Source organism: Moschus berezovskii, chromosome 4 (genome assembly GCF_049115385.1).
Source record: "Moschus berezovskii isolate FMDL1 chromosome 4, NW_MosBer_1.0, whole genome shotgun sequence".
Lineage (NCBI taxonomy): Eukaryota > Metazoa > Chordata > Mammalia > Artiodactyla > Moschidae > Moschus > Moschus berezovskii.
In genome coordinates, this window is record NC_142463.1 from 11,636,150 (window position 1) to 11,662,532 (window position 26,383).

At 50.1% G+C, this 26,383-nt stretch overlaps 1 protein-coding gene across 1 annotated transcript in view; it reads right to left on the minus strand.

Moving 5' to 3' along the window:
- Positions 1-26,383, minus strand: part of GRIK3 (glutamate ionotropic receptor kainate type subunit 3) — a 191,339-nt gene that overhangs the window by 15,676 nt on the left and 149,280 nt on the right. Inside the window, exons 13-15 of the mRNA XM_088834979.1 lie at positions 18,475-18,698; positions 11,751-11,869; positions 9,193-9,410 (exon numbers count right to left, since the gene is read on the minus strand). Coding sequence (XP_088691105.1) covers positions 9,193-9,410; positions 11,751-11,869; positions 18,475-18,698 — 561 coding nt within the window. The remainder of the gene's footprint in view (positions 1-9,192; positions 9,411-11,750; positions 11,870-18,474; positions 18,699-26,383) is intronic.

Below are 26,383 nucleotides of genomic sequence, written 5' to 3' on the forward strand. Positions count from 1 at the left end.
TCTGAAGCTTCAAACTGGCTCCAATGATCCCTGTCCCTGGGATTCACACCCTGGTGAGATCCCTTCCCCTGGAGTGTGGGCTGGGCCCAGTGACTTGCTTTTAACCCCTGCCCCTAGGAATAATGGGCTTCCCTGATAGCTTAGCTGGTAAAGAGTCTGCCTGCAATGCGGGAGACCTGGTCTCCTTCCCTGGGTTAGGAAGATTCCCTGGAGAAGGGATAGGTTACCCAATCCAGTATTCTGGCCTGGAGAATTCCATGGACTTTATAGTCCATGGGGTCGCAAAGAGCTGGACACGACTGAGTGACTTTCAGTTTCGCTTTTTCCACGAGTGATGGGAAATCTCACACCTGAGATTAGGTTACAGGAGAGGCTGACTTCTGCCTTGCTTGTACTCTCTCTGGCTTGCTGCTCTGAAGGAAGCTCACCGCTATGCTGTGAGCTGCCCCGTGGAGAGGTCCACATGACAAGGAGCAGAGGGCAGCCTCTAGCCAACAGTCAGTGGGGAGATGGAAGCCCTCAGTCCAACAGCCTAGGGGGAACTGAAGGCTGTTAACTATTACTTGAATGAGTTTGAAAGCTGGACCTGGAGATGACTGCAGCGTTACACAGCACCTCTATCCTGGCCTGTGAGAGGCCCTTTGCAGAAGACCTGGCTATGCTGTGCTGATTCCTGACCCACAGCCTGAGAGGTCATAATGTTGTTGTTTTAAGACACTGAGTTTGGGGTAATTTGTTATGCAGCAGCATGTAACTGATATACTCTCTTACACACATGCTGACACAAGCTACTTTTATTCCCAATATAGTTGCTTTGTCAGATAATCAGTTGCAACTATTCCTCTAATAAGATTGCCCAAGTCCAGTCAGTCCTGCTTGCCAGGGACACATGGCCTTGGGCACTCTGCTTTCTTGCTGCTATTTAGCTGCTAAGTCATGTCCAGCTCTTTCCCAGTCCCGTAGGCTGTAGCCCATCAGGCTCTTCTGTTCATGGGATTTTCCAGGCAAGAATACTGGAGTGGGTTTATATTTTCTTCTCCAGGGGATCTTCCTCACCCCGGGATTGAACCCACGTCTCCTGCGTCTTCTGCTTTGACATGTGGGTTGTGGTTTACCAGTGAACCATACATTGTGTTGTGTTTAGTCACTCAGTCATGACCCCAAGGACTGTCCATGGGGATTCTCCAGGCAAGAATACTGGAGTGGGTTGCAGTGCCCTCTTTCAGGGGATCTTCCCAACCCAGGGATTGAACCCAGGTCTCCCACATTGCAGGCAGATTCTTTACCACCTGAGCTACCAGGGAAGCCTGAGCCATATAAAAACTAAATAGTATTCTCTCATCAGTGATTTCAGCACCTCAACTCCTTTTCCATCCCAGTCCCTTTTGCTTTCCAAATTCTCCTTCTTCTCCTAGAGGTGGGAATTAGGAGTGGCTGAGGCCATCAGGGCTCCCCTTATGTCTCCTGATGTATCCAACCATCCAGCTATCTATCCATCCATGTACATATCCATCCACCCACCCCCCATCTGTTCTCTTATTCGTCATGTTCGTATTCTCACCTATTCTCTCGCACACCGTCTACACACCAATTCATTCTACTAGCTATACAACTATCCACTGTCTTTTACCTATTTGTCCATCCATCCAATACCCATCCATTCTCTTATCCACCTACCCATCTTACCCACTCATTCTCCCCACAACTAGCCATCAGTAACTTGACAATGAGCCATTCAGGGAGCCTTGTCCTATTCCCTCTGTGTCAGAAGGGGAGAACTTCTCCTGTTTCTGGAAACCCTTCCCTGAATCCTCTCCCTTAACACCCCAACACCTAGTTCCTCCTATACATAGGCCTGCCAGACATTAAAACACATGCTCTTCCCAGGAACACCCCATCATAAATGTAGACAGAAATTTCCACTGGAGGCTGGAGGGGGGAGGGACTGGTATTGGGGCTGATGGGCTTTGAGGAGAGACTCTTACAGCAGGTAAAGGACCAGGATGAGGAAGATGGGAAAGGACACCAGAGAACTTGGGCCAGTTCAGATGAAACGTAACAATAAAGTGGGAAGCCAGCTGTGATACTGATTTCAATAGTTTCTGCTCTCCTAGCTCCAGTGTCAACAAATTCACTACCTCCATCACCTGCAGGCAGATGAGCCTGAAACCTGCCTCCCTAGAAAGGCCACCCCTTGTGTTGTCTCATATCTTGGAATCCCCATTTTCCACAAAACCCACTCATGGTTTCTGATTCCCCTTAGATTCTGTCCCATCCTTGAGTGATATTCCATGATTCTGAGTACATCCCTGAGAAACTTCCCTCTGGCACCTCTGAGGCAGGGAGGGTTACAGCCAGGGCCCTTCCTGGAATCTCAGCCCCATTGCCCACCTTCCTGGGCCGGGTCACCAGAGGCCTGAGTTCCATCACTGGCCCGAGTAGTCACCACCCCAGGGGATGGTCCCACATCACTATGGCTCCAATGCAATCCTGCCTGTCCCCCAGCTCCAGTGGGAACCTTAATAAGCGCTGTTTCAGGGCCAGTCACCCAATCAATTAATGGAATCGTTTGGAGCAGCTGATACAGGGCGACACGCCAGGACGGAGAGGCTTTTTTTATCAGTGAAATTGGCAAGAAAGTAAGTTTCAGGCTCACGACTTTCAATTCTAGCCTTCTCAAAGAAGTAAATTGATTTTCCCCAACTGAAGATATTTAATCTTGAGAATTTAACATTTCTGTACAAGAAAATGTATATAGGTATATATATATATAAACATAAATCAATTCCAAAGGGAGCTGAATCTCAGGGAATGTATGCGGGGAGGCAGTCGCAATGTGATTCCATGCGAGACCTCGGGTATTTTCCATACTGGAGAGGAGACCTTTTCCCAGATTAATTGGCTTTCTTATCCCTGGATGTGGAGTCTTTGGCCTTATCGGATCCACATACTGGAGCAGTTAATCATGTCTCTTGGGTTATTTTCATGGGGATCAGGGGTCTCCGTGAGGCCCCCACCTCTGCCCACCTTCCCAGCACAGACTTGCCGATCCTTTGACCTAGCAGTTGCTTCTACAGACTGCATGAGCCCCTGAGGCTGGCCCATGTAGGGGAGAGTCAGGAGGTGAGGGTTGCAGACTGGCCTGTGTAGGGAGAGTGAGGAGGTGAGGGCTGCAGGCAGGGGATGGAGGTAATGGGAGAGGCTGGCCCCACTGCATGGCCTCTGGTGTCACACTTACCTGGGTTCAAATGCCAACTCCCTCTGTGACCATAGGCAAGTGATGTTACATCTCTGAACCTCTCTTTCCACATGGGTAAAATAGGGGTATGCTTAGCATAACGCCAAGTTCCTAGGATGTGCTTGATAAATAGCTGGCATCATTCTATCTTTTTAAGCCTCCTTAATTCTCTTTAAGGCTCAGTTTTCTCATCCAGAAATTGGGGATAATAATTCCTAGAGTGCAGAGTTTCTATCAAAATGAAATGATATAAGACTCAGTGGTAGAAAACTCCGGGGCTGACAGGATCCAGGCAGGGATACTGTAAACACGTCAAGACGGCTGAATGGAGTTCTGTAAGCTGGAGAGGGCAAGTGCCCTCTTGGCTCCCAACAGTCTCTCTCTCTACATGAGCGCTGGTTCAGTGATACTCCATCCTTCATGTTTTCAAGAAGCTGGATATGTGATTTTTTAAATGCAAAAATCTCCCTATTTTAAAATGTTGATCACTGATTAAAATATATAAGAACTATCTGGCCCCTAAAATCATATCTGTGGGCTCAACAGGGCTGTGTATCACTGAGAATAAACAACAAAAAGAGTTGACATTCATTACATGTATATCCTGTGTCAGGTATGGTTCCAAGTTGTTTATATAAATTATCCCATTTAATCTCAAAAATCACCTCTATGGGGGGGGAGTGTCAATATTACACCCATTTCATAGGTGAGAAAATCGAGGCACAGAGGGCTCACCAGTAACTGAGTCATTCTCAATAACATCCCATTATCCCCAGGCCGACCCTGCACCTTTTGCTGCCCCTCAGCCTGCCTGCTCTGGGTCTTTTCTATTTTGAGGGCCTCTGGGCTCCCCTGAAGTGCTCAGCTCTGTGCAGAGGTAGACAGCCATCCTGTGACAGAGGCACCAATATCCTCCACAATGCCCCCGGACCTAATCTGGAGGGACCTGGAAGATGAGAGGTTCTCTAGGTGTCTACTGGCTGTGGTTTCTCCATGGGGCTCCTATTTGCCTCAGGAGGGGACTACAGGGAAAAAGGAGAAAAGGAGCCAGCCAGTTTGCCCATCTTCTGGGTCAGCTATACGGAGGGACATCAGAGAAGAAAGCCTTTGCCTCTGTGTGCCTGGCCCTGGTCTAACCACTGTATATACGGTAGTTCATTGAATCTCCTTGCTAATTGTGGCACAGTGGGACTCAGAATCCATGTCATCAGGGTGAGCAGACTGAGGTTCAGAGGAATAAAGTGACTTCCCCACGGTCACCCAGCAGAGACAACAGCCAAGACTCAAGTCCTGGTCTGTCTGACTCTAAGACTGATGTGACTTGACTGTGCCAGGCTGCACCACACCAAATTCTGCCTGCACTGCATTTCTATCCTATTCTGCTTCTGCTAAGTACCATCAGAGAGGCCAGCAGTTAGCTCAGGAGGAATTAGAAGCTGAGCTCGGGAGCACCCTCCTGAGACTTCCAGCCCAGGGCAGAGTCTGTTGAGCAGCTGGAAGGTGGGAGTTGGACCGGATGGCCTCTCCAGGCACCTTCCAGACTCAGTTGCTAGAATGGGGCAATGCTGTGCCCTAAGTGGGGCCTGATGGTGCCAGGGACCCTGGGAGCCTGGAAGTCCTGGTCCGCAGCTCTGTCGCTTTCCTAAGCAGCTGTGGCTCACACACAGTCCCTCCCACGTGTGATGTCTCTCCTACCGCAACACCAAAGAGGACTAAATCCTTGGAGAAGCTGCCTTCCGACACCCTCTCTCTTCAAAGCCGCCCGGCCCTCCCTGCCGAGAGCACGCTTTCCGCACATCCTTCTTTACATTTTTGCCTACATATTTTTACAGCCAAACAGCGCTTTCAAAGGCCTCCTTTTTCATCTCCTAATTAATTTTTATCTTCCAAGACGAAGGGAGGACAACACAGGAGACGTTGTTTGTGATGCTTGCTGCTCCCTGACAACTCTTCAAATGAAATTTCCTTTGGAATGACGGGCTGCCTCCAGCCACGCGTCTCCCAGGCTACAGAGTAGGGGGCGAGGAATCCAGAGCCCCCCCTGGGAGATCGGCGCCCCACTTCCTGCTGTTGCCATCTTTGGACGGGGATGTGCTCTCTCTCCCTCGAGTGCTCCTCTCCATCAGGGGGTGCTTTTTAAGATGGTTTGCAGCTTAACCAGGAAAAAGGCTAACCGCAGAACCGAAGTTCATCTGCCCTGGGCTCTAGAACCTTCACGAATGCTCCCTGCTAAGTTCCTAGCCTCAACACAGTCTCCTGGGTTTGCTTTACTTGCTTCCTGCTATCTTTTCATTCCATCCTTTAATCCAACAATGGCATCCACTCAACATGTAGTATTTAAGCAACTATGATGTACCAGGACTGTTCTAGGCTATGGGGATACGGCTTCACTCTTCCCCCAAGGAATTCCTGGATGGCAGCTGGCTCCTTGAAGAAATGCTATGGACAGAGGGACACAGAGCACAGGCCCTTGAGCCAGACTGCTGTTGCTGCTGCTGCTACTAAGTTGCTTTAGTCGTGTCCGACTCTGTGTGACCCCATAGATGGCAGCTCACCAGGCTCCGCCATCCTTGGGATTCTCCAGGCAAGAATACTGGAGTGGGTGAGCCAGACTACCTGGGCTCAAATCCCAATGCTGCGTCTCACCGGCTGTGAGATGTGAGGCAAGCAGTATGAACTCAGGTTACTTTCATCATGTGTTCGATGTGGAGGTGATAATAGTCTCTGCCTTCTAGGGATGTCATGAGGATGATAGGTATGAATACAGGTAAAGTGCTTAGAACATTGCCTAGTACACAATAAGTGCTCAATAAATGTTACTGTAACTGTGGACTTTGCCAGTGTCGCCAGGACATCTGATGGCAACCTCTGGAGCCAATTCCTGTTCAACCCTAGTGCCAACCTTGCAGTACACACTCATGGGCAGGGGAGAGGCCCATCCCTCCAGGAGAAGACCCTTGAGGGGCTGTGGGAGAGGGCAGTGTGTGTGCAGTCAGAGTAGCCGACCGTACATCAGCTCCATTGATCCTTGATCAATTCACCCAATTCACCCAGCCCCTCTGGGCCTCTGATTCTCTAAGTTAAGCTCATGTTTCCTTTCAGCTCTAATTTGAGAGCAACCATAAGGAGGCTACCCCCAGGCCTGGTACAGGTGTGGGGGAGGCGGAGGGCTTGGGAGAGGAAGGTAGGACTAGGCAAGGCAGGGTAGGGGTGGGGCAGGGAGGAAGTAAATTTGTCCAGGGACCTTCTGGGAGAATCTTTGCTTCTAGCTTTTCATCCAAGGTGTGATTAATGTAGCTACACTCAGGTTCCTCTCTGCCTACATAACAGTCCCATGGCTGATGCCATTTGTAGGGAGGCTGGGCAAGAAGCCCTTCATTTGAATTAAAGCAGGAGACAAGGTGGCCAGACAGCAGGTGGAATTCACTGGCAATCAGGAGAGTGAGGAAGGGGAGCTTGTTCTGCAGGGGCTGTGCAGTTGCTGTTCCTTCCGCCCCAGCATCCCAGCTGCGTGGTAGCATCTGCATCCCTCCCCTGCCCTCCTCGCTGCACCATTTGCAGGGAAGGTGGGTGAGGGTGGCGCGGGCTGCGGGAGGTGCTGCTTGATGCCGAGGACAGCAGCTCGGTGGGGAGCAGGGACGGGGCTCTTGGAAGCCAATCTGAGCATCTTAGCATGGAGGGAGGCAAGGGCATCCAATCAGCGCCAATGAGCCTGCACTGGGCTTATTTATGCTGCTTCCCTTTGATCGGGAGCCCTGCTTAGAGACGGGCTCATGCGTAATGCATGAGGGATGCTCTGGCATAGTCAAAGGGCTGGGCCGCAGCCTGGGGATCGGCAGGAGCAGGCGTGTGCATGTGTGTGCGCGCACACACACGCGCACACACATACATGAGCCCATCCCCCACTCACACTTACGCAAGCACACCCATGGGGACGTTTAAGCAGACAGACGTGTGTACTCTCCACATATACATACATGTGGACACTCGAGCTCATACTTCACACAGTCAGAGTCATCTGTCCACATGCCCAGATCATAGGGACTCAGGCACACATGTGCATATATGCAGACGCTTGTGGCCAAGCAGAAAGACACACGAGCACCCAGACAGGCCGACTTGTGCGTGGGTACACATGCACACATACACACATTATATACTGCTGCATGCACCGTGCATGCAGTCACATGCTCACATACTTGCTCACCCTCATGAATACATACACAGGGTCCCAGAGAGCCCCTAGTGTGCTTATCTCCCCTACACTATAAATAAATACATGGGGCTGACCTCACAGGAAGACTGCCTTTGCCAGTAGCAGCATTCCAGAGGGGAGTCCATTTCCTCTCGTTCCTTTTCACTAAGCAGGGAAACTGCTTCTACTTTTAAGAAGGGGGCCCGGTGGACTGTAGCCTGCCAGTCTCCTCTGTCCGTGGAATTCACCAGGCAAGAATACTGGAGTGGGTTGCCATTCCCTTCTCAAGGGGATCTTCCTGACCCAGGGATTGAACCAGGCTCTCCTGCATTGCAGGCAGATTCTTTACCACTTCAGCCACCAGGGAGAGCCCATAACAGGCAAGGTCAGGGTAGCATGCAGGGGAGGGGAATGGGTGCAGGGGAGGGGGAGGAGAGTGGCCATGCCCAGGAGGTAGAAGGCTTTCCACCCAACCCCTTCCTTCTCTCCTCACTCAGGCCTCACTGGAGGCTCAATCCATCACTCAGCGGCTTGGCCTGGAAGGAGGCAAGGGCTAGGGGATGGGGACCAGGGCCCAGTGGAAAGGAAAACACCCCAGGCTTTCAGATTGTCTGAGAGCAATTGACTACTAAATAAATACATGAATGAATGGACTCAGAGCCACAGAGGTCCCAATCCTGACCATTTCTGAGAAATCATTTGAGTAGTGATTCTCAAAGTATGGTCCCTGGACCAGCAGCATTGGCATCACCTGGGAACTCGTTGGAAATGGACATTCCCAGGCCCTGCCCCAGGGTCTGCTGAATCAGAGAGGCTGGGACCTGGCAACCTGGGGTTCCCTGAGCCTTCCAGGTGATCTGGACACACGTGGACCACAGCTGAGAACATGGGCTCTGGAGGAAGGCAGACCTGGGCCAGACCTGGGCTGCTTCAGCTGTGAGGCCTTGGGACAACTCACTTAATGGCTCCGAGCCTTAGTTTCCACACATGTGAGATAGCCGCAATACCTGCTTCACGGGATTTGTCATGAAGATTAAATGAAGCCCAGCGCAGTGCCTGGCCCACTGTGAGCTCTCAGTGGTGCCAACTACAGTTACCATTACTTTAATTTCCTGGAGAACATTTACAGCTACTGGTAGTCAGGGTCAGCCAGTTTCCTAAACCCTCAGCTACTCTAGTAGAAGGTGAAAAAACATTAAACAAGTAAGCCAGTGCTTTACAAAACAGGAGGACGCAACAAAGTCATGGCCAGATGAAAGCAGGAACCTGAGCAGGTAACAGAGGCTTTACCTGGACACCAGCATTCCACGAGTGTAACATGCTAGCAAACATTTGTAAATGCTTGCTCAAGTTTTAAGCCTTCCCTGGAGGATGCATCCCCTGCTGCCCTCTCAGTGTTGCCCAGCTCACCCCAAGCTTAGGTCAGCATCTTGGAGATGAAAGCCACTGAGACGCAAAGCCAAGGGCAGGAAGCCTACTGGCCCCAGGGCCTGTTTGTGTGTTTTCTGGGCCATGCTTCTCCCTCCCCCTTCTCCAGCTTCCTCTGATGTCCTCCTCCGATGATTTAAGGAAACAGCATGTTCATGCTGCTTGTCCCAGGTATGGAAACTTCTAGGATCTGCGCTGGGACCCATCCAGTTGGCCATATCACTACAGCTCCACAAAGTTAATTGTTCCTAAACAGGGAGGGGCTGAGCCCTTGGGATTTCTGGCTCCGCGTGATTAAGGAAGGACAGTGAAGGGAGGGAGAGGGTCTCACCTTGAAGAAGGTCATGGTGGCCCCATCTTTGACCGCCCCATACTCGATTTTGGTTTGCTTGGCCAGGTCATCTGCAGAGTCTATAGGTGATTCCATGCGCTCCACGGTCAGAAAGGCAGCCAGGTTGGCCGTGTAGGAGGAGATGATAATCAGCGTGAAGAACCACCAGATGCCACCAATGATGCGCGTGGACAGGGCTTTGGGCATCAGTTCAGACCCTGGGAGGAAGGAGGAGACACGTGGTCCCTGAAAATGCCCAGACCAGGGCTGCTTGGTCCTCTGGGTCACAGACTCCACTGATAATCTAGTAACAGCTGAGACCTCTCCCTTAGACCAGTGGTTCTCAGAGTGTAGTTCCTGGACTGACAGCGTCACCTGGGAACTTGTTAGAAATGCACACTCTCAGGTCCCACCCAGGACCTACCGAATCAGTAACTTCAGGGATGGGGCCCGGCAATCTGGGTTCAGTAAGCCCTCTAGGAGATCCTGATCTGGGCTAAAATTTAAGAACCACTGCTTGACAAAAACACACACAAGCAGAATATTTATTTCACAGGCATGTCAGACCCTCTGATGCATACCTGTGAACACCCGTGTGGTCCCAGGTTCTGAACACCTGGATGTATCCCAGGTTCTGAACCCCTGGGTTCTTGAGTGAACCCTGCTCTTAGCTCTCTGTGTGGTCTTGTGCCCGTCATTTCCCCTCTTTGGGACTCTGCCCCAGCCTCACAAAAATACCACGATGCTGCTGCAATGACATAATTTGAGGGGAAAGTGTGTTGGAAATGCAAGTGGTATACAAATATAAGATTGCTATACGATGCTTTGCAGGAGGAGTAAAATCAACATTTTTCGAAGCTCTCTGCTGAAATAGAAAGAGTGCCGATCACTCTTCCTTCCCGACCTTGGGTGCGGAGCACAGTTGAGCTGAAACCTTCTAACTGAAGTAATTAACTAGGCAGCTTTCAAGAGATTTAAATAGCAAGTGACTCCTGAACTTTCCAGAATATTTGGACCTGCATCTGAAAAGCGTCTGCTTTGATATGGATGATTTTTTTTTTTCTCAAAGAAATCACTCAAGGGAGAGTTTTTCAAATACATAACCATTTTTCTCCCTCCTAATCAAAACCTCACGGGGAATACATCAGGGGCCAATGCTTTGAATAGCAGCAGGAGGTGGAAAAGAAGCTATTACTGCATGGAGGGGCCTTCAGGTTCTTTCCCAATTGTCATCGAGTGGAGATGATGGACAGAGCAGCAAGGTGAGGCTGCGGGACGCTCGTTAGTCGCGGGGACAGAAAGAGGCGCTTCCCCCTCAAGCTGCCTGTCACTTCCCAGCTGCCGGAGACCACTCCCCCACCCCCACCCCAGCCTCACCCGCCTGGCCTTCCCCCAAACAAGGGGCTGGAGTTGCCCCCAAAGGGAGAATGACTTATTGTAGTTGTTTGCTTGGTGAGCTCGGTCAGGCTCTGTTGAACCCCACCCCTGGCCTCTGTCATGGCTGAGAGTTTGCTCGGTCCAGGGTCCTTCATTCACAGGGCTGGGCAGGTCATGGGCACTCAGGACACACTGAGATAACATCAGTCACGCATGCCTTTGGCACTTGCTGGTAGATATTACTGAGGACTAGGGTTTGTGCCAGGCCTTGAGGATTCACACATGAGAGACGGACAGGGACACTCTTTGCCCCTTGGATCTCCTTCCCTCCCTGGTCCCCTTCTTGTCCCTTTATGGGACCCTAACCCAGGCAGTGACTTTGGCCCTTGCCTCCCTTCTCATTCCCTGAGGTAAGAGGTTCTGACAGTGGCTCGTAGACAGAGGCAATCAGCATTTGGCTCCTGGCCATCAGGGATTGTGGGGGTAGGGTTCTTCTGGGGGGTCTCTCCTCGCTGGGGTCCCCTCCCCCTCTGCTTGCTCTCCAGCCTCTGGCGTCTCTGCATCCTGCTCCTTGCAGGAGCTCTGCTTTCTGAGATATCTGAGCAGCTGCAAATCTTTCCAGAAGCTGGGCTACCAGCGGTGGGGGTGGGGGGGCAGGTACCCTATCCCAAACCTCCCTCAGGAGGACCAGGTCTGATGCACTCAGGCTAATGGCCCCAACACAGATGTGCCCCCTTCCTTCTACTGGGCTCCCCAGAGCCAGGCAGTGACCAAGTCCAGTCCCTGCTACATCCTGAAGTTCTCAAAGTCCATCTCTGGCCTCCACTCCCACGGCCACTACTCTGGCCCAGGTCTCACCATCTCATTTCTGCAGTGGTCTTCCACCCAGCATCTCTGCCTCCAGTCTCTCTCCATCCTCAGCCCAACTTTGCTCAGGCAGATTCTTCAGTGGTGAGAATCAGGGGGTTGACTGACTGTAGAAGACAGGATGCTGTATGTCTATCCCAGCTGGAGCAGGAGGGGCTGGGGATGAGCCCTGCCCACCGCAGGTATTGGTATATGCTTCAGCCTCAGACGGTGAGCCAGTCCAGCTAGCTCCAGCAGAGGTGGAGCTCAGGGACCTGGGGAAGGGCACATACTTGAGCATCCAGGTGTCTCCAACCTTCTAAGGGCACACGTACCTTGTTGCATCAAGGACCCCATTCCGAACCAGAAACTGTTCAGCAGAGTGAAGTTATTTTCCACCACCTCGGAACCAGGGTTGCAGGGGTGAGCATCATACCACTCATAAGGGCTGAACCTGCAGCAGGAAGAGGGGAGCAATGAGGCAAATCTTCGGGGAGATGGGAGGGAGGGGTGTTCACGCCTTGCAAGCTGGCGGTTTAGCAAACAGTGATGTGCCGACCACTTTAGCATCAATTCCCTCATTGTTCTGCTAGGGAGTCAGGGAATGGGAAACCAGAGTCATTTTGCTTCTCGTTTTTTATTGTTAGTGCCCTTTTCTGGTGATAAAAGTAATTCAGCAGTATCTCTTAAAATTAAAAGTGCACATGCCCTTCAACCTAGCAATTCTGCGACTCATTATCCATCGTAGAAAAAACACTCTTACAGGAGCATAAAGAGAAGTGCATGGGGGTGTTTATCAAAGCATTGTTTGTAATAGCAAAAAACTGGAAACAACCTAAATGTCCTTCAATAGAGGAATGATTAAATAAACTATGCCACAATTGTACTCTGAAACCTCACGCAGCTGTTAGAAGAGATGTACCAACAGGGAAAGATCTTCAACACATATTGTTTTTTTTTAAAGTGATGAAAGTAAGAACAATTTGATCACATTTACATAAATAGATTCCTGAAGACATAGTTGCATACCTATTTATGTACATTTGAATATAAATGCATATACAGTCTGGAAGGATCCATATCTAAAAAAAATCACTATTGACCTCTGGGGAGGGGTGTTAGAAAGGCATAAGAAATTTCATGGAAGCCTGTTGCTTTGTATGTATTGCATGAACTTTGAAAAATGAGAATAGGCTTTTAAATTACTTGTATACTTTGAAAACCTTGAAATGGAAAAATAGTAAAATACACTCTTCATAAAATATTCAGACACAATGAGAAAGTGAAAGTATGCCATGATCCCACCTCTTGGGAAGAACAATGTGTTATATGGTTTTTCCAGGTTTTTCTCTCTGAATATATAAATGCATGCATGACAGAAAAAAAATTTTATTTAAGCCTCCCTGCCCTCATTGCCTTCTAAGGAAGAGAAGTCCTGATAACTGGAGGGATCTTTGTCTTTTGTGTGAATTCCAGTTGAGAAAATGTAAGTTGCAGGGAGCTGGAACACTCTGGAGAGATTGAGAGACTCTGGAGCAAGTCCCCACCAGTCTAGTGTGGTTGATGTGACTGGGGTGGTTGACATGGCTGAAGTGGCTGTTGTCGGTGTGTCCAGAGTGGCTGGTGTAGGGTCAGATGCTGAGATGAGAGACCGGGAAGGAGAGACATGTCTAATGGAATTTTCTTTTGTTTTTTAAAGTGTGATGAGTTTTAAGGGCGAGGCTGTGACATTCCATCTCTCTTCTAAAAGCTTTAGTAAATTAAACATTGATCACCAATGCTCACATGAAAAGAATTTGGTTTTCGCGAAGTGGAAAGATCCTGCAAATAGGAATTTCCAAAGTGAGGCTTCAAATCAAGATGGGATTTTCAAAGGGAATGACCACGATCTGGTTAGAGGCTCTAAAAATCCACAAGGAAGAGATAGAGGATGAAGAAAGTAGAGATGAGAGGCTGTTGTGAGAAGGGTTTTAGAGAAAGCCTTTGGAGAGCTGTGCACTCAGGGGCCCCTGCATTCCCACAGTGAAGTCTAGGGAGAGTGGCTTCCACAGGGTGGCTGGGAGAGCCTGGAAATGGCTTTATAAGGATGTGGTGGATGCTAGCTCGGAAATCTGGAGGGCAGGGGTTGGGCTGATGCATGTTTTCTACAAGAGACAGAAGAGTAAGTCCTTGCTGCATAGGACTGGCCTGCAGGCTTGACACGGTCAGGGCTAAGGTTGTTTTCCTGGACCAGATGGGCTTATACAGAAGAGAGATCCATCACGACTCACATCCCAGAAAGGCAACGAGACTCCAACAGAGGGAAGCCACAGGGCGGGGGCTGCTAAAGGACCAGGCACTGAACAGAGGAGTGGGCCGACTGGGGAAGTACTGCCAAGGCGGGCCTGCGAGGGGGCAGAGGAGAAGTCTGAACGTTGCATGAGGACAGAAACGTATGGACTATACCGGACTCGGCCTTCTAACTGCTGAGCTGGCAGTGTGTTTGTGCTGCAGAGAGAGACCTAGGGTTTCTGTGCTCCGGAAGTGATCCAAAAAGTGACAGGTCCCAGCAGAACTATCACTGGGGCAAAGAGCTTCACCTCTGCACACACTGGAAGGTGTGTGTGTTAGTCAGTCAAGCCCAACTCTGCAACCCCGTGGACTATAGCCCACCAGGCTTCTCTGTCCATGGGATTCTCCAGGCAAGAGTACTGGAGTGGGTTGCCAGTTCCTTCCCCTGGCAGGTGGCTGAAAAGTGGGTGAGGGACAAAGCAAAGGTGATTTCTGATGAGATCTCGTGAGCCCTGCTTTTTTAATGCACATACACACAAATACATGTATACAGATAGATATGGTACATGTAGTCATCCGTTTACATAGAAAAAAATCACATCATGCCGTAATAATGTCTTAGGTCTTGATTTTTCACTTAATAAGCCAGCAGCCTCTTTCCAGACCAGTTGCTCCTAATGCCCTTTATTCTCTGTAACTACTTAATGGCGTTTTTTAAAAATATATTTTTTATATTGAAGTACAGCTGATTTACAGTGTTGTGCTAGTTGCAGGTATACAGCGCAGGGCTTTAGTTCTATATATATATTCTTTTTCAGATCCTTTTCCATTACAGGTTATCATAAGATATTGAGTATAGCAGGTATTATAGTATCAGTTCAGTTCAGTCGCTCAGTCGTGTCCGACTCTCCGCGACCCCATGAATCACAGCATGCCAGGCCTCCCTGTCCATCACCAACTCCCGGAGTTCACTCAAACTCATGTCCACAGAGTCGGTGATGCCATCCAGCCATCTCATTCTCTGTCGTCCCCTTCTCCTCCTGCCCCCAATCCCTCCCAGCATCAGAGAACACTGGAGTGGGTAGCCTATCCCTCCTCCAGGGGATCTTCCCGACCCAGGAATAGAACCAGGGTCTCCTGCATTGCAGGCGGATTCTTTACCAGCTGAGCTGTCAGGGAAGCCCAACTACAGTGTAGTGTTTGCTATACGGTCCGTCCCCAATGTTTACCCACCTTCTGTACAATAGTGTGTATGTATTAATCCAAAACTCCTAATGTTTACCCTCCCCGCCATTTCCCACCATCCCCTGCGGTAGCCATAAGTTTGTTTTCTATGCCTGTGACTCTCTTTCTGTTTTGTGAGTAAGTCCATTCGTATAATGCTTTAGTTAATGGGTGTTTGTAACCACTCCTCTTTTGTTGGCACAGCCTGGCCCTGTTTTCCACTGTGATACACTCTGCTGAAAGAAACATCCTTGCTCACACTCCTATGAGCCCCCAGGCCAAAGGGCAGCCTTGTCTAGGGCTTGGCTGAGGAGGCTTTCTAGATTCATGGAGGACTGTACAGTGAGGCAGGGCTTCCCCGGTGGTTCAGCCGTAAAGAATCCGCCTGCAGTGCAGGAGCCACAGGAGACGTGGGTTTGATCATTGGGTCGGGAAGATCCCCTGGAGGAGGGCATGGCGACCCGCTCTGGTATTCTTGCCTGGAGAATCTCATGGACAGAGAAGCCTGGTAGACTACAGTCCATGGGTAGCTGACACAGAGTCAGACATGATTGAAGCGACCAAGCACACACATGCACGTGAAGTGAGGCTCAGTGGTGACTTTCAACAGGATACATTCCCAGAGGTGGAATTTCTTACTATGATAAAAATAACTGGTCTAGAATGGGTCTCTGGGTTATTAAGTCTTGTAGACTTGGGTCCTCACTACCCCTTGAGGGGCAGACAGTGCAGCAGACGCCCACTTCACAGGTGGGGAGGCAGCCTGGGCCCTCCAGCCTGCGGTGGTCCTGAGTCAGTGGGGTGGAAGGGCCCAGATTCCAACTCCAGTGCCCCAGAAGGGCAAAGGGGTGGAATGGCTGCTGGACAGTAAGGAAGGTGCCACCGAAGTGAATGATGGATCTTGGATTTATGGCTTGTGGCTCCAAGGGGTTCTCCAAGTTCTGCAAGTCAGTGGGAGAGACTTACTTGGAGATACCCTGTCTCCCCTGAAGGGTGAAGGCTAAACTCCAGCCCCAGATGACAGGTGTAGACAGAGCACTGACTGTGGCTGGGATCACCTCTTCCCTGGGGCTCTCATCTGTACTGGATTTGGCTGGAATGTGACTCCTCGGGGGCTGGACTGGTGGCTCACCCTCAGTCCTGCTTCCGGGGTCAAGCACTTAGGATTATCTCCTTGTCATGAGTGCCAGCTGGCCTGGTCTCCGTGATGAGAAGCATCGTCCCTCCCCGCTCCTTCCCTTCCTTCCTCCTTCCCTCCCTCCCTTTCTTTTCTTCTCACAGAGAAAGGCCTTGGTCAATGCCTAGACCCCTGCTGCTAGCCAGGCATAGGCCAGCCAGTTTGTCGGATGGACAGTCCTGTGTCTTGCTGGAGCTGCCCAGAAAGAATCTAGACACCTACTCACCCTTCGCAGACCCTATCTCTTGCGCAGTTGTGTCCAGCTCTCTGGCAGCCAGCAAGCAGAGGTCCAAAGGACACAGGGCACATAGAGGGAGGGGACAGAGGGCCACTTCCACACCACAGACCGGCTGTGCTCGACCTCAACGGCATTCTAACAATCAAATTAGTGGCTACTCATAAAAGCCAGGAGGCATCACACGAAGATCTGAAACTCTCTCTGAAATCATGAACCCCCACAGTACTGGCCTGCAGTCCTGCTTGGCACCGTCTGTTGGAGCTGAGTGGTAATGACCCTTTTCTCCAGGTGTGCGCTCAAGTTTGCCTCAGTCCCCACCACCCTCTGCTGCCTACCACCCAGAGCACTTCACTCCCTCATGCTTCCTGCGTGTGCCACCCCTGATTAAAAGTCCGGCAAGTCTTGGTTGGAAACCCAACTCTGCGACAAAAGGCCTTCTGGCTTTGGGCAAAGACTTAACCCCTCTGAGCGTCAGTTTCTGCTTCTGTAGAGTGGGGATAATTATACTGACCTTACCAGGACTGCTGTAAGGATGTGACAGGACGGGTGTGAATTGTGTTTTGTGAGTGGTACACTGATGATCGTCCTGTGATGCTATTCATGGTTCTGTGATCAAGACCCTTGTCCCTCTCCTCTCTCTCCAGGCATTCTGTGTCATTCCAGCAGTTCCAGAAATCCCCTCTCTTCCAGAAAGTCTCCTCATCCTGAACCTGGGAAGGGGGGGCTCCTACCTGCCTGGCCAGAAGGTAAGGGGTAGAAAGCAGGCTCGGCTACAGAGGATGAAAGGAATTGGAGGGGGATGGGATGCACATCAAATGAGCAGAGCTGATGCTGGGAAAGCTCGAGCTGTTTTCGAGGGGGTGGGGAGCCAAGAGGCCGGCTGGCGCTGCTAAAATTATGGTGAGAGCTCTGGAGAATGGCTCCTGGCTTTCAAAGGCTTGTTAGACCATTAGAGACAAGAGGCATAATGAAGGTCTCTCTGTGGCAGGCTGGGCTGCCGGCTGGGCGAGCAGGCAGGCAGCACCAGGCCTGCCGGCAGCAAAGGGCTTCGGAAGCAGGACAATTTCCTCTCTCACATCCTTCCCTTTGGTCTGTGTCTGTGTGGGAGGAGGGAGCGAAAAGGAGCAGGGTGGGGAGAAAGCTTTCAAAGAAGACTCAGCAGAGAAAAAGGCCGACACACCAAGTCCTTGGATCTCAGATTGCTTCTCCGGAGAAGTCTCGCATCACACCTTGTTAGAATTTAGAGAAAAAAGAACCAGGGCAAGGGCTGGGGCTGGAGCCTGGAGGGAGGGGGCAGAGGGCTGGGGCCCAGGAGCTACCAACTTGGGGTGGGAGCAGAACACAGATGTCCAGGTGGCAGAGATGTGGGTTGCAGATAAAACACTTGGTGACCTGAGTTCAATGAGCCGGATGTGTCCCTTATTGCTAGGGTGGCCTGGAGGAGTACTGAGCCTTTCTGAGTGTTGGATGTCTCCCCTTCATGGGAAGCCATGAGAATTATATAAGATAACTGGCTATAAATGACAGAGCATGGTGCTTGGCACAGAGCAGGTGGTCAGTAAACACTGGGCTAAATCCATTTCCCAGTGGCCTCTACCTATGATCCACCAGTAAGGATGTGCTACGCCCACTTCATAAGAACAACTGAATAGGCAAGGGTATTGCTAGCATGTGTTAGAGACAGGTAAGCATGTGTGCAAGCCAAGTTTCTGCATGTGTGCACGCGAGTGAGTTTATGTGGCATTGTTCCTCCTGCTGTTGTGGAGTGGATGGACGCAGTCTGTTTTCTAAGTTTTAAGCTACCTGCTGGGCCACCTGGGTCTGCTGTACTGGGTGCCTGGTCCAAGTGGTCCAGCTTTGGAGAGTGATTGAACCTCTCCAAGCCTGCTCATAGGACCTAGGATACAACTGATACCTCTCAAAGTCATGGACATGGACCAGGGTGAGGACTGGGGGATTCACGTTAGAGGGCCATGAAATGTTCCTTGGGGGATATGAAAGGATCTGAGCCTCAGGGAAAGAGACAGGAGCAGGTAAGCAGTGGTCTGAACCTGGGCCTTTTGTGCCAACTGCTGAGGATGGGGAGACTTGCCTGGCTCCCTGAGCCCCTAACCCTGGGCCAGAGCTCTGGCCAGGGCATTGCCCTTACCTGGCGATGACAAAGAGGACACAGCTGACACCCAGGTAGGCGAGAAGCACATACATCCAGATGTCTGGGGACAGGGGGTTGAGGAAGGAGAAGACACTAGGGTTGGTGCCATTGGGCTTGCGATAGAGGATGCTCACGCCGAGGGTCATGAAGGGCTTGGAGAAATCGATGGCCTTCTCACGGACGTGGGTGATGGTCAGGGGGGCCACGGCCAGATCTGCCTTCTGCAGTGAGAGAGACATAGACAGACTATGAGCAAAGCCTAAGACTAGCAGGGGACAGAACACCCCTTCTTGAAAGGAGGAGAAATGAGGGAGTGAAGTGGAGTTTGTTGCCTGAACCCTGGAACACTTTAACACTCTTCAGTTTCACTATTTACTGATTCTTCTTCAGGGCCAGGCAATGCCCAGGGTGCTGGGAGACAACGGTGAATTAGACTTAACCCCTGTTATCCAAGAGCTGATGGCCTTGAGGAAGAGGACAGTGGAATCAACATGTGGAGAATGGAACACTATTACAGCTGTAACCCATGTGGTCCGTTCTCAGAATGGTGCCTTGTCAAATATAGTTCAGCAATCTACAAACACTCAAAAATAGCTCGTGTTCTTTCTTTGGGACTTTCAAATGTCATGAAGAGGACACAGAATCCACAGCACCCCTTATTTATATCCGTCTTCCTTTTCTATCTACTTCTCGCATGCTTTACCCCATTTTGGATAGTCTATATATCCTCAAAGCCCCTGAAACCTGTTGGGCAAAAATAATACTCTCTTTGGTGGGAAAGGGTGGGGGGGAGAAATGAAACAGACAAATTTTGAGCCTGCTTTAGTAGCAGAGGGGCAGGAAGAGAACAGAGCAGAGGAGGCAGGGAAGGGGTTGGAGAAAGCTAGGGGTGTTCACACGCCGATAGAGCTTACCCCATCACAGTTTTAACGAGGCGAGTAATTAAAGTTTCATATCTCTAGTCTGAGCCTTTCTGATTAAAAACCTGCAATCTCTCCTTCCCATCTTGGCAGGCTTGCCCCACTGCTCTCCTCCAGCACAAGGTCCCATTGAATTGCTGCTTGTTTACCACATTCCCTTCTTGACCTCTGTGCTTTACACACACTGTGCCCTGTTGAGAATGCCTGTCCCTGCTGTCTAACTTTCACCGCCTTAAATATTCCTTTGCACATGCTACCTCTTCCAAGAAGTCCTCCCTGATAGCCTCCAATTCTAAATGCCCGTGAAGCTCCTTCTGTCCTGTGGTAAGGTCCTAACCTGCTCAGTTGAAATGGCAGTATGTGCAGGCATGTGTCCTTTTGTCATATCTGCCTACTTACTGGTAAGTTCCTAAGCATAGTTGGGACTGTGGCTGATTCAGGGCTCTGTTTTTCTACTAGCAAGCCCCATCTTAGCCTATGCAGTGTTTTCTGATTAATAATGTTTCCCTCTGAGAGGCTCTCCCTTGGGCTCCTGTGGATGTTTACCAGAATGTGAACAAAATAATCAATTCCCTTCCTCAGATGGGGCAGAACAGAAAGGGAGACTAAGTCTTCAAGATCAGCACTAAAGACCCTTTTGCTAAGGGTGGCAGCATTTGCCTCTGAGAACCCCCTTCCAAACAACAGTCCCCAGGCAGTCACCCTCTGACTTGGCCCAGCTTAATTAGTTGATTAATTAAACAATTAATTAATTATTTTGTGAGATCCACTAGGCACTAGGGATACACAGCTGAGCCAAACAGACGTGGTTTCTGCCTTTATGGGGCTTACAGTCTAGTAGGGAAAATGGACATTAATCAAATTCTTTTCTAAGTGGTAGCTGTTAACACACCTCTGACTTCACCAATCCTAGAATAGAAACCTGCAATCAAGTTGAAATGAGACTTCAAGGCAAGGAGGATTGGTATGTGTAGAACCCCAGCTCCGAAATGACTCTGTTGGTGCCCCAGGCTGGGGGACACTGACAAACACATAACCCTGGTGTTGCTAACCCCAGTGTTTCTCCTTCTAACACCAGCCCCCATGGCTGATTATTGACATTAGGAGCCCAAGGCTTTAGTGAATCTTAGGACTACTTGGGAACATCAAGGAAGGGGATCCTATTAGAAAGGCTGTTTCACATTGGGATCTTACTTTGGTAAATTTCTAAACATGTGTGTTGGAACTTGCCTAACTTTGAAGGCAAGGGAGAAGTAACGGACAGCTGCTGCTACCTCGGCTCCCTGGAGTATTCTCATCTCAGGGTGTGTACAAAGGAAAGCAACAAAAGGAGAGAGAACTGTCAGGGGAGGTGCCCAGTGACCAGTGTGTTTGGTCAAGACCTACCATGCAACAGTCGGGGGTAGAGAGGCGAGCAAGAGGCCCAGCTCTGCTCTCATGAAGCTTCCAGGCAAGGGAATCCCTATTGGAGATTGTCAATAAGATTCCAAGTGGAGTGGGAACTGCGGTGGGACATTCTGGAGGATCCCTTTAAGTCCTGAGGCTCTAGGATCCCCTATAATGTTGGCATGTCATGATTCTAGAACTTGGCTTCCCCTAGCCCTGTCCTTTCAAAGCACATCACTTTGGAAGGCTCTGTTCTGACTCCAAAGTCATCATCACCGCTCAGAATGCATTTGGAACTGGTCTCTGGGAATGGCTTCTGGGGCTTGGAATGGATTCTTGGGAAGAACCTCAAAGTCAGCAGTGGCAAATCTTCCTTTGGCTTTTGATGGCAGGTTGGATGAGACTGTTAGTAACTTGAGGATCAAGGTGTTTGTGGCCAATGCTTATTCCAGCTAGGAGTATTCCCGGGCTAGCCAGAAAGCCAACCACAGGGCCACAGGCCCTCTTTCTTTCCCCAGATGGTCTCAGAATCTTCAGAATCTCCCCACCAGCCTTTCTGCTCTCTGGTTTTAATGGCGTTAGAAGGCAGGGGTGTCTAGGCATTCTGTGCCTATAGCAGCAAGACAGCTGGTCAACCTGACTTTCTTTATGAGAAGTTTTGATGTGTGTTCTCCCTTGGGCTTCAGCAAGGCTGAAGTTCTCCACTTTGGTTTAGGCAGGAAATACTACATTTTACTGTTGGTTACGATTTCTTTGAAAAAGGCATTATTTTGTCCAACTTCCCTTGAAAGAGCCGAACAGATGTCAAGCCTTTGCTGTTTCAGCTCATTACTCAGAATGAAAGGCCCAATCTTGGCAGGCTCTTCCTACTTGTGCAAGTTTTCTTTGAGGATGATTCATAAAATCGTAGGCTGTCAGAGCTGGACAAGCGACCTTCAGCACATCTATTCCAACCTGCATTATTTATGGAGGGAAACTGAGGCTCACAGAGGGTCTGAAGGCTTTGCTCTCAGTAATCATGTCCTTGAACAAACCAAACCTCTGACCTGTCTTGCATGTTCATTGGTCTTATGGGTGGTTTGTTAGCTCCATCTGTCTCACCGGAGACCCTGCATACCTTTTTCTACAAACCTCTGGGCCAGACAGGATGGCACTTCCAGGACTCCATCACCACAAGCAGCTCCCTACTTACAAAGAAGCTGTCCTACTTTCCTCCAAGCTTACATGAGGTCGCTTTAGCACGTCTCCACAACCAAAAGTGAAGGAAAGGATGCTTAACTAGCTACAGCTCCACATTTTTGCCCTTAGTATCCAGGCCCCTTGGCTGCTGGTCAGACACTAGCCTCATACCTCCGAGTGAAACCTGGAAAGCCTCAGCTTGCTACCTGTGTCTGGTGTCCCTGTTGGCACCTGCCTACTTTGATTCCTAAGTATGATCTCCAGATTCCCCATCTATGTGCTCTGCCTCTTGATTGGGGCTCCCCTGGGCATCTGCTTGCTGACTGTGACCTGTTACAGTTTATATATCCTTTTGTGGAGAGAACTACTATCTTTTGTAGATACTTCTGGTAGCTCAGCTGGTAAAGAATCCGCCTGCAAAGCAGGAGACCCTGCTTTGAATCCTAGGTCGGGAAGATCCACTGGAGAAGGGATACTACCCACTCCAGTATTCTTGGGCTCCCCTGGGGCCTCAGTTGGTAAAGAATTGCCTGCAATGTGGGAGACTTGGGTTCGATCCCTGGGTTGGAAAGATCCCCTGGAGGGGGGAACGGCTACCCACTCCAGTATTCTGGCCTGGAGAATTCCTTGGACTTTATAGTCCATGGGGTCGCAAAGAGTTGGACACGGCTGAGCGACTTTCACTTACATACCAAGCACTGCCATGTGTGCTTTATGTATTACCTTATGTGGCCCTCCCCGCAGTCCTACGATGCAGTAAACATGATCACCACATCCCAGGCAAGGGTAATGTGATTCAATCAGGCTAGGAGGTTTGGTCAAGCTTGTGAGTGGTCAGTAACATTGGTGATGCAGCAATGAGCAGAGCTGCCTTCCAAGCTGGTGAGTGGCTGAGCCAGTGCATGGACCCGTTGACCATGACCTCAAACTCAAATGTTTTATCTTGACCACACCAGCCACATTCAATGAGTTGAACTATGCATCCTCTTCCAAATATGTTCAAGTCCTAACTCTTGCTACCAATGAATGTGACATTACCTGGAAATAGGCTCCTCCTCCCCTGGCCTACTCCCCACTAAAACAGTATCTGATTGTCGCCACTGTGGTTAAATAATCTTGTTGAAATTCCTGGGTAGAGTAACCGGGACTTTGCTAAGGAAGGACTCACTTTCTATGTCCTCAGTGGGATTGTTCACTTCCCCAAAGATCTGTTTCTCTCTGGCTCCTGCCCCTAAATCCACTGGTGTGCAAAAACAGCCTCTCCTGAGTGTGCAGCCTTGTGAAGTCTCCTGGTACAAGCCTGTTTTTTCATTCAGACTCTCTGCATCACAGTAGTTCCCTCAGATGTCCCCCAGCAACACACCCCACGTGGTTTAAAATCCCCCTAATACTACTGCCTAATTATCAGAAGAGTCAAAATAAAACAATGTTAATAATACCAAATGGCAATGAGGATGCAGAGCAACTGGATCCCTCATAGGTGGTTGGTGGGGATGTATAATGGTGAGGCCACTGAAGTTACCGGTTATTATGAAAGGACAGAACTCAGGAGTGGCCAGATGGAGGAGATTCATAGGGCAAGTTATGCAGGACAGGGTGTGGTGCTTCCACGCTTTCTCTCACTGGGCGTCCCATCCTCCCCACATCTTCACGTGCTTACCAACCCAGAAGCTCTGGAAATTAGGCTCTTGTGGAAGTCACCAAGTTAAGATGAAGTCATACTGGATTAGGGTGAGCTCTAAATCCAATGACTGATGTTCTTATAAAAGAGGAGAGGATACACAAATACACACGGAGGAGCCATGTGATGACGGAGGCAGAGACTGGAGTGATGTAGCTTTGAGCCAACGATGCCAAGGATTGCCAGCCACACCAGATGCTAGGCGTCAATGAACAAATTCTTCCTCCAAAGGGACCAACTCTGCAGACACCTTGATTTCTGATTTCGGGACTCCAGAACTGAGAGAGAATAAACTTCTGTTGTTTTAAGTCCCCAGGTTTGTGACAGCCCAAGGACACTGATACACATATTACTTAGATTCTGGGGAGGACGCATGCAACTCCCTGTACCACCTGCTGCCAGCCCCGCCCCTGTACCTGACCCATTCTGGTAGGCAAGTTTTAGGGCTGGGCTCACCCTGCCCTTCCTGAGCCCATGAGCCCACATTGCATTCCCAGAGACCTGAACTTGACTCTGGCTCCAGACCATGACTGCCTGGGCCTCCCCAGAATACACTTTGCAACACCTGGTCATGCTTGGGAACCCTGTGGCTGCAGGAACATGCTGATTCATCCCTATCTTCCACCTTGGTCCTTGTATTTCTACTTCCAAAGCCACCCAAGAAAACAAGGCTCACTCTTGCCACACAGGCAGGACTTGAATCCGGGGTTCTGTTTGCTGGCTCTCTGCCCACATCTCTAGTGTGTGGGATGGAATGGATTCCCCTTCCATTCTTTTCCCAAAGTGTTGTTTCTCCAAACAGAATCTTTTCTGAGTCCCAATGCTGCTTAGTATATGTTAAGACTTTTCCCTCTGCCCTCCAGAAAATTCTTATTATGGGTTCACGAAGCCATTCACAATCTAGCTGGTGCTGTCCAACAGAACTTTCTGTGATGATGGAAATGCTTTGTATCTTCACTGTCCAATATGGTAGCCACTGGCTACAAGTAGAATTTGAAATGTGGCTTGTATCACCGAGGAACTGAATTTATACTTTGATTTCATTCATTTTAAATTAAGTGATTTAAATTAATGTAACCGGTTGATTCTAGTTAAAGTTCAGATTTAAAGAACCCCATGTGGCTGGTGGCTGCTGCATTAGAAAGCGTAGTTCCAGTCCTGCCTGCCTCCATGGTCTCACCCCCCATCTTGTTCCCCCTGGTTTCTTCCACTGGCTTCTTTCAGACCCTCCAGTCCATGCTCACCTCAGGACCTTTGCACAGTACTCTTCTCTACCTGGAACTTCTTCCTCCCTGAACTCTTTGTCTAGCTAATATCTGCCTCTCCTTCAGATCTAAGCTCAAACATCACTTCCACAGACAAAATCCTCAGATGAAATCAAGCCTCCCCAGTGATGACTCTCACAGCACCAGGTACTTGCACTCTTAGCGCTGATCACAGTTGTGATTTCAGAGGTTTTGAGTGATTTCCTCTCTACTGGCCCATAAGCTCCCGAGAGCTGGCCTGAGTCAGTGTCTTTTCACTGTGGTATGCCCTCCACCTAACAGTGTCCAGCTCATAGCAGGCCTCCAACACAGTGTCCAGCTCATAGCAGGCCTCCAAGTAGAGACTTGGGGACTGAATGAATGGGATGTTGCTGGTTTAGAAGAGACACTCGGCAAGTGTGCTCTCAGAGCCAGCTGGCTGGGCACCTCGCAGTTTCTAAGAGCAAGTCACAGACAGTGTCTGCTGATGAACCCCAGACTCTGAGCTGAAGAAAACACTGAGCCCCCTGAAAAGACATTAACCCGACAGCCAGCAACCTCAATAACCCACACATCTGAACAGAGGGGAAAGGATGGGTCAGCTCCTAACACCTTTGATTCATACGCCAGCTTCCTGAGCTGATGGCAGCCTCATGGCCTGACAGTGAGGAATGATGCTGTGTTTCTCCCTGGCCTGGGAGAGCAGCTGATTCCTGAGTCCCAGCAGGCACCATGCTGTACCTCTGTCTCCAGGAAGCATGAGCAGGTCCTCCTGCTTTATAGCCACAGGGACCCTGGGGACGGATGAGCTACGGCTCCATCTCCTATCTCCAGCGGTTCTGTTTCCCCATCCCACAGGGCCCTAAAGGTGGCGTCCACCCAGACAGGCCCTGCCCAGTCAAGCCCCAAGGACCTGGGGACAGGGAACCCCCCTCCCTCTACAGGCTGTGAGGTCCGAGTTGTACATTCCCATAGCCCCTGCACTGGTCCTCACACAGCTGAATGTTGATTTGTAAGTCACTGCTTAATAACTAGCTCCTCTGCTGGTACATAAGCTCTGGTGGTGGTGGTGGGAGGTGGGCAGGGACTACATTTATTTCACTCTCTGATGCATCTCTAGGATTAGTACCAAGGCAGGCAAAAAGAAGGGGCTCAGTATGGCTTTGATGGAAGACTGAGCATCAAAGTACCCCCAAGAGTTCTGATCAACCCTTACTCCAGCCTGTGGGCTGAGCGCTGACCTGTTTCCCTGTTCAGCATCCCCATTCTCTCTGAGGCCATGATGACCCCTGCCAGTCTGCCAGGTCCTGACTGTCTCTCACCAGCCTCCCTCCAGAGTTTGGATGCTGTGCTGTGTCCTTGCCCTTAATGGCAATGTTTCTTATGACTATCAGTCGTCCCTAGCATTCACTGATAGCCCTCACTTGCCCTCCTGGCCCTCCTCAGTCAGGTCCTAGTGACATTTTCAGCTCCAGGGCACCCTCAGTGACAGCCCT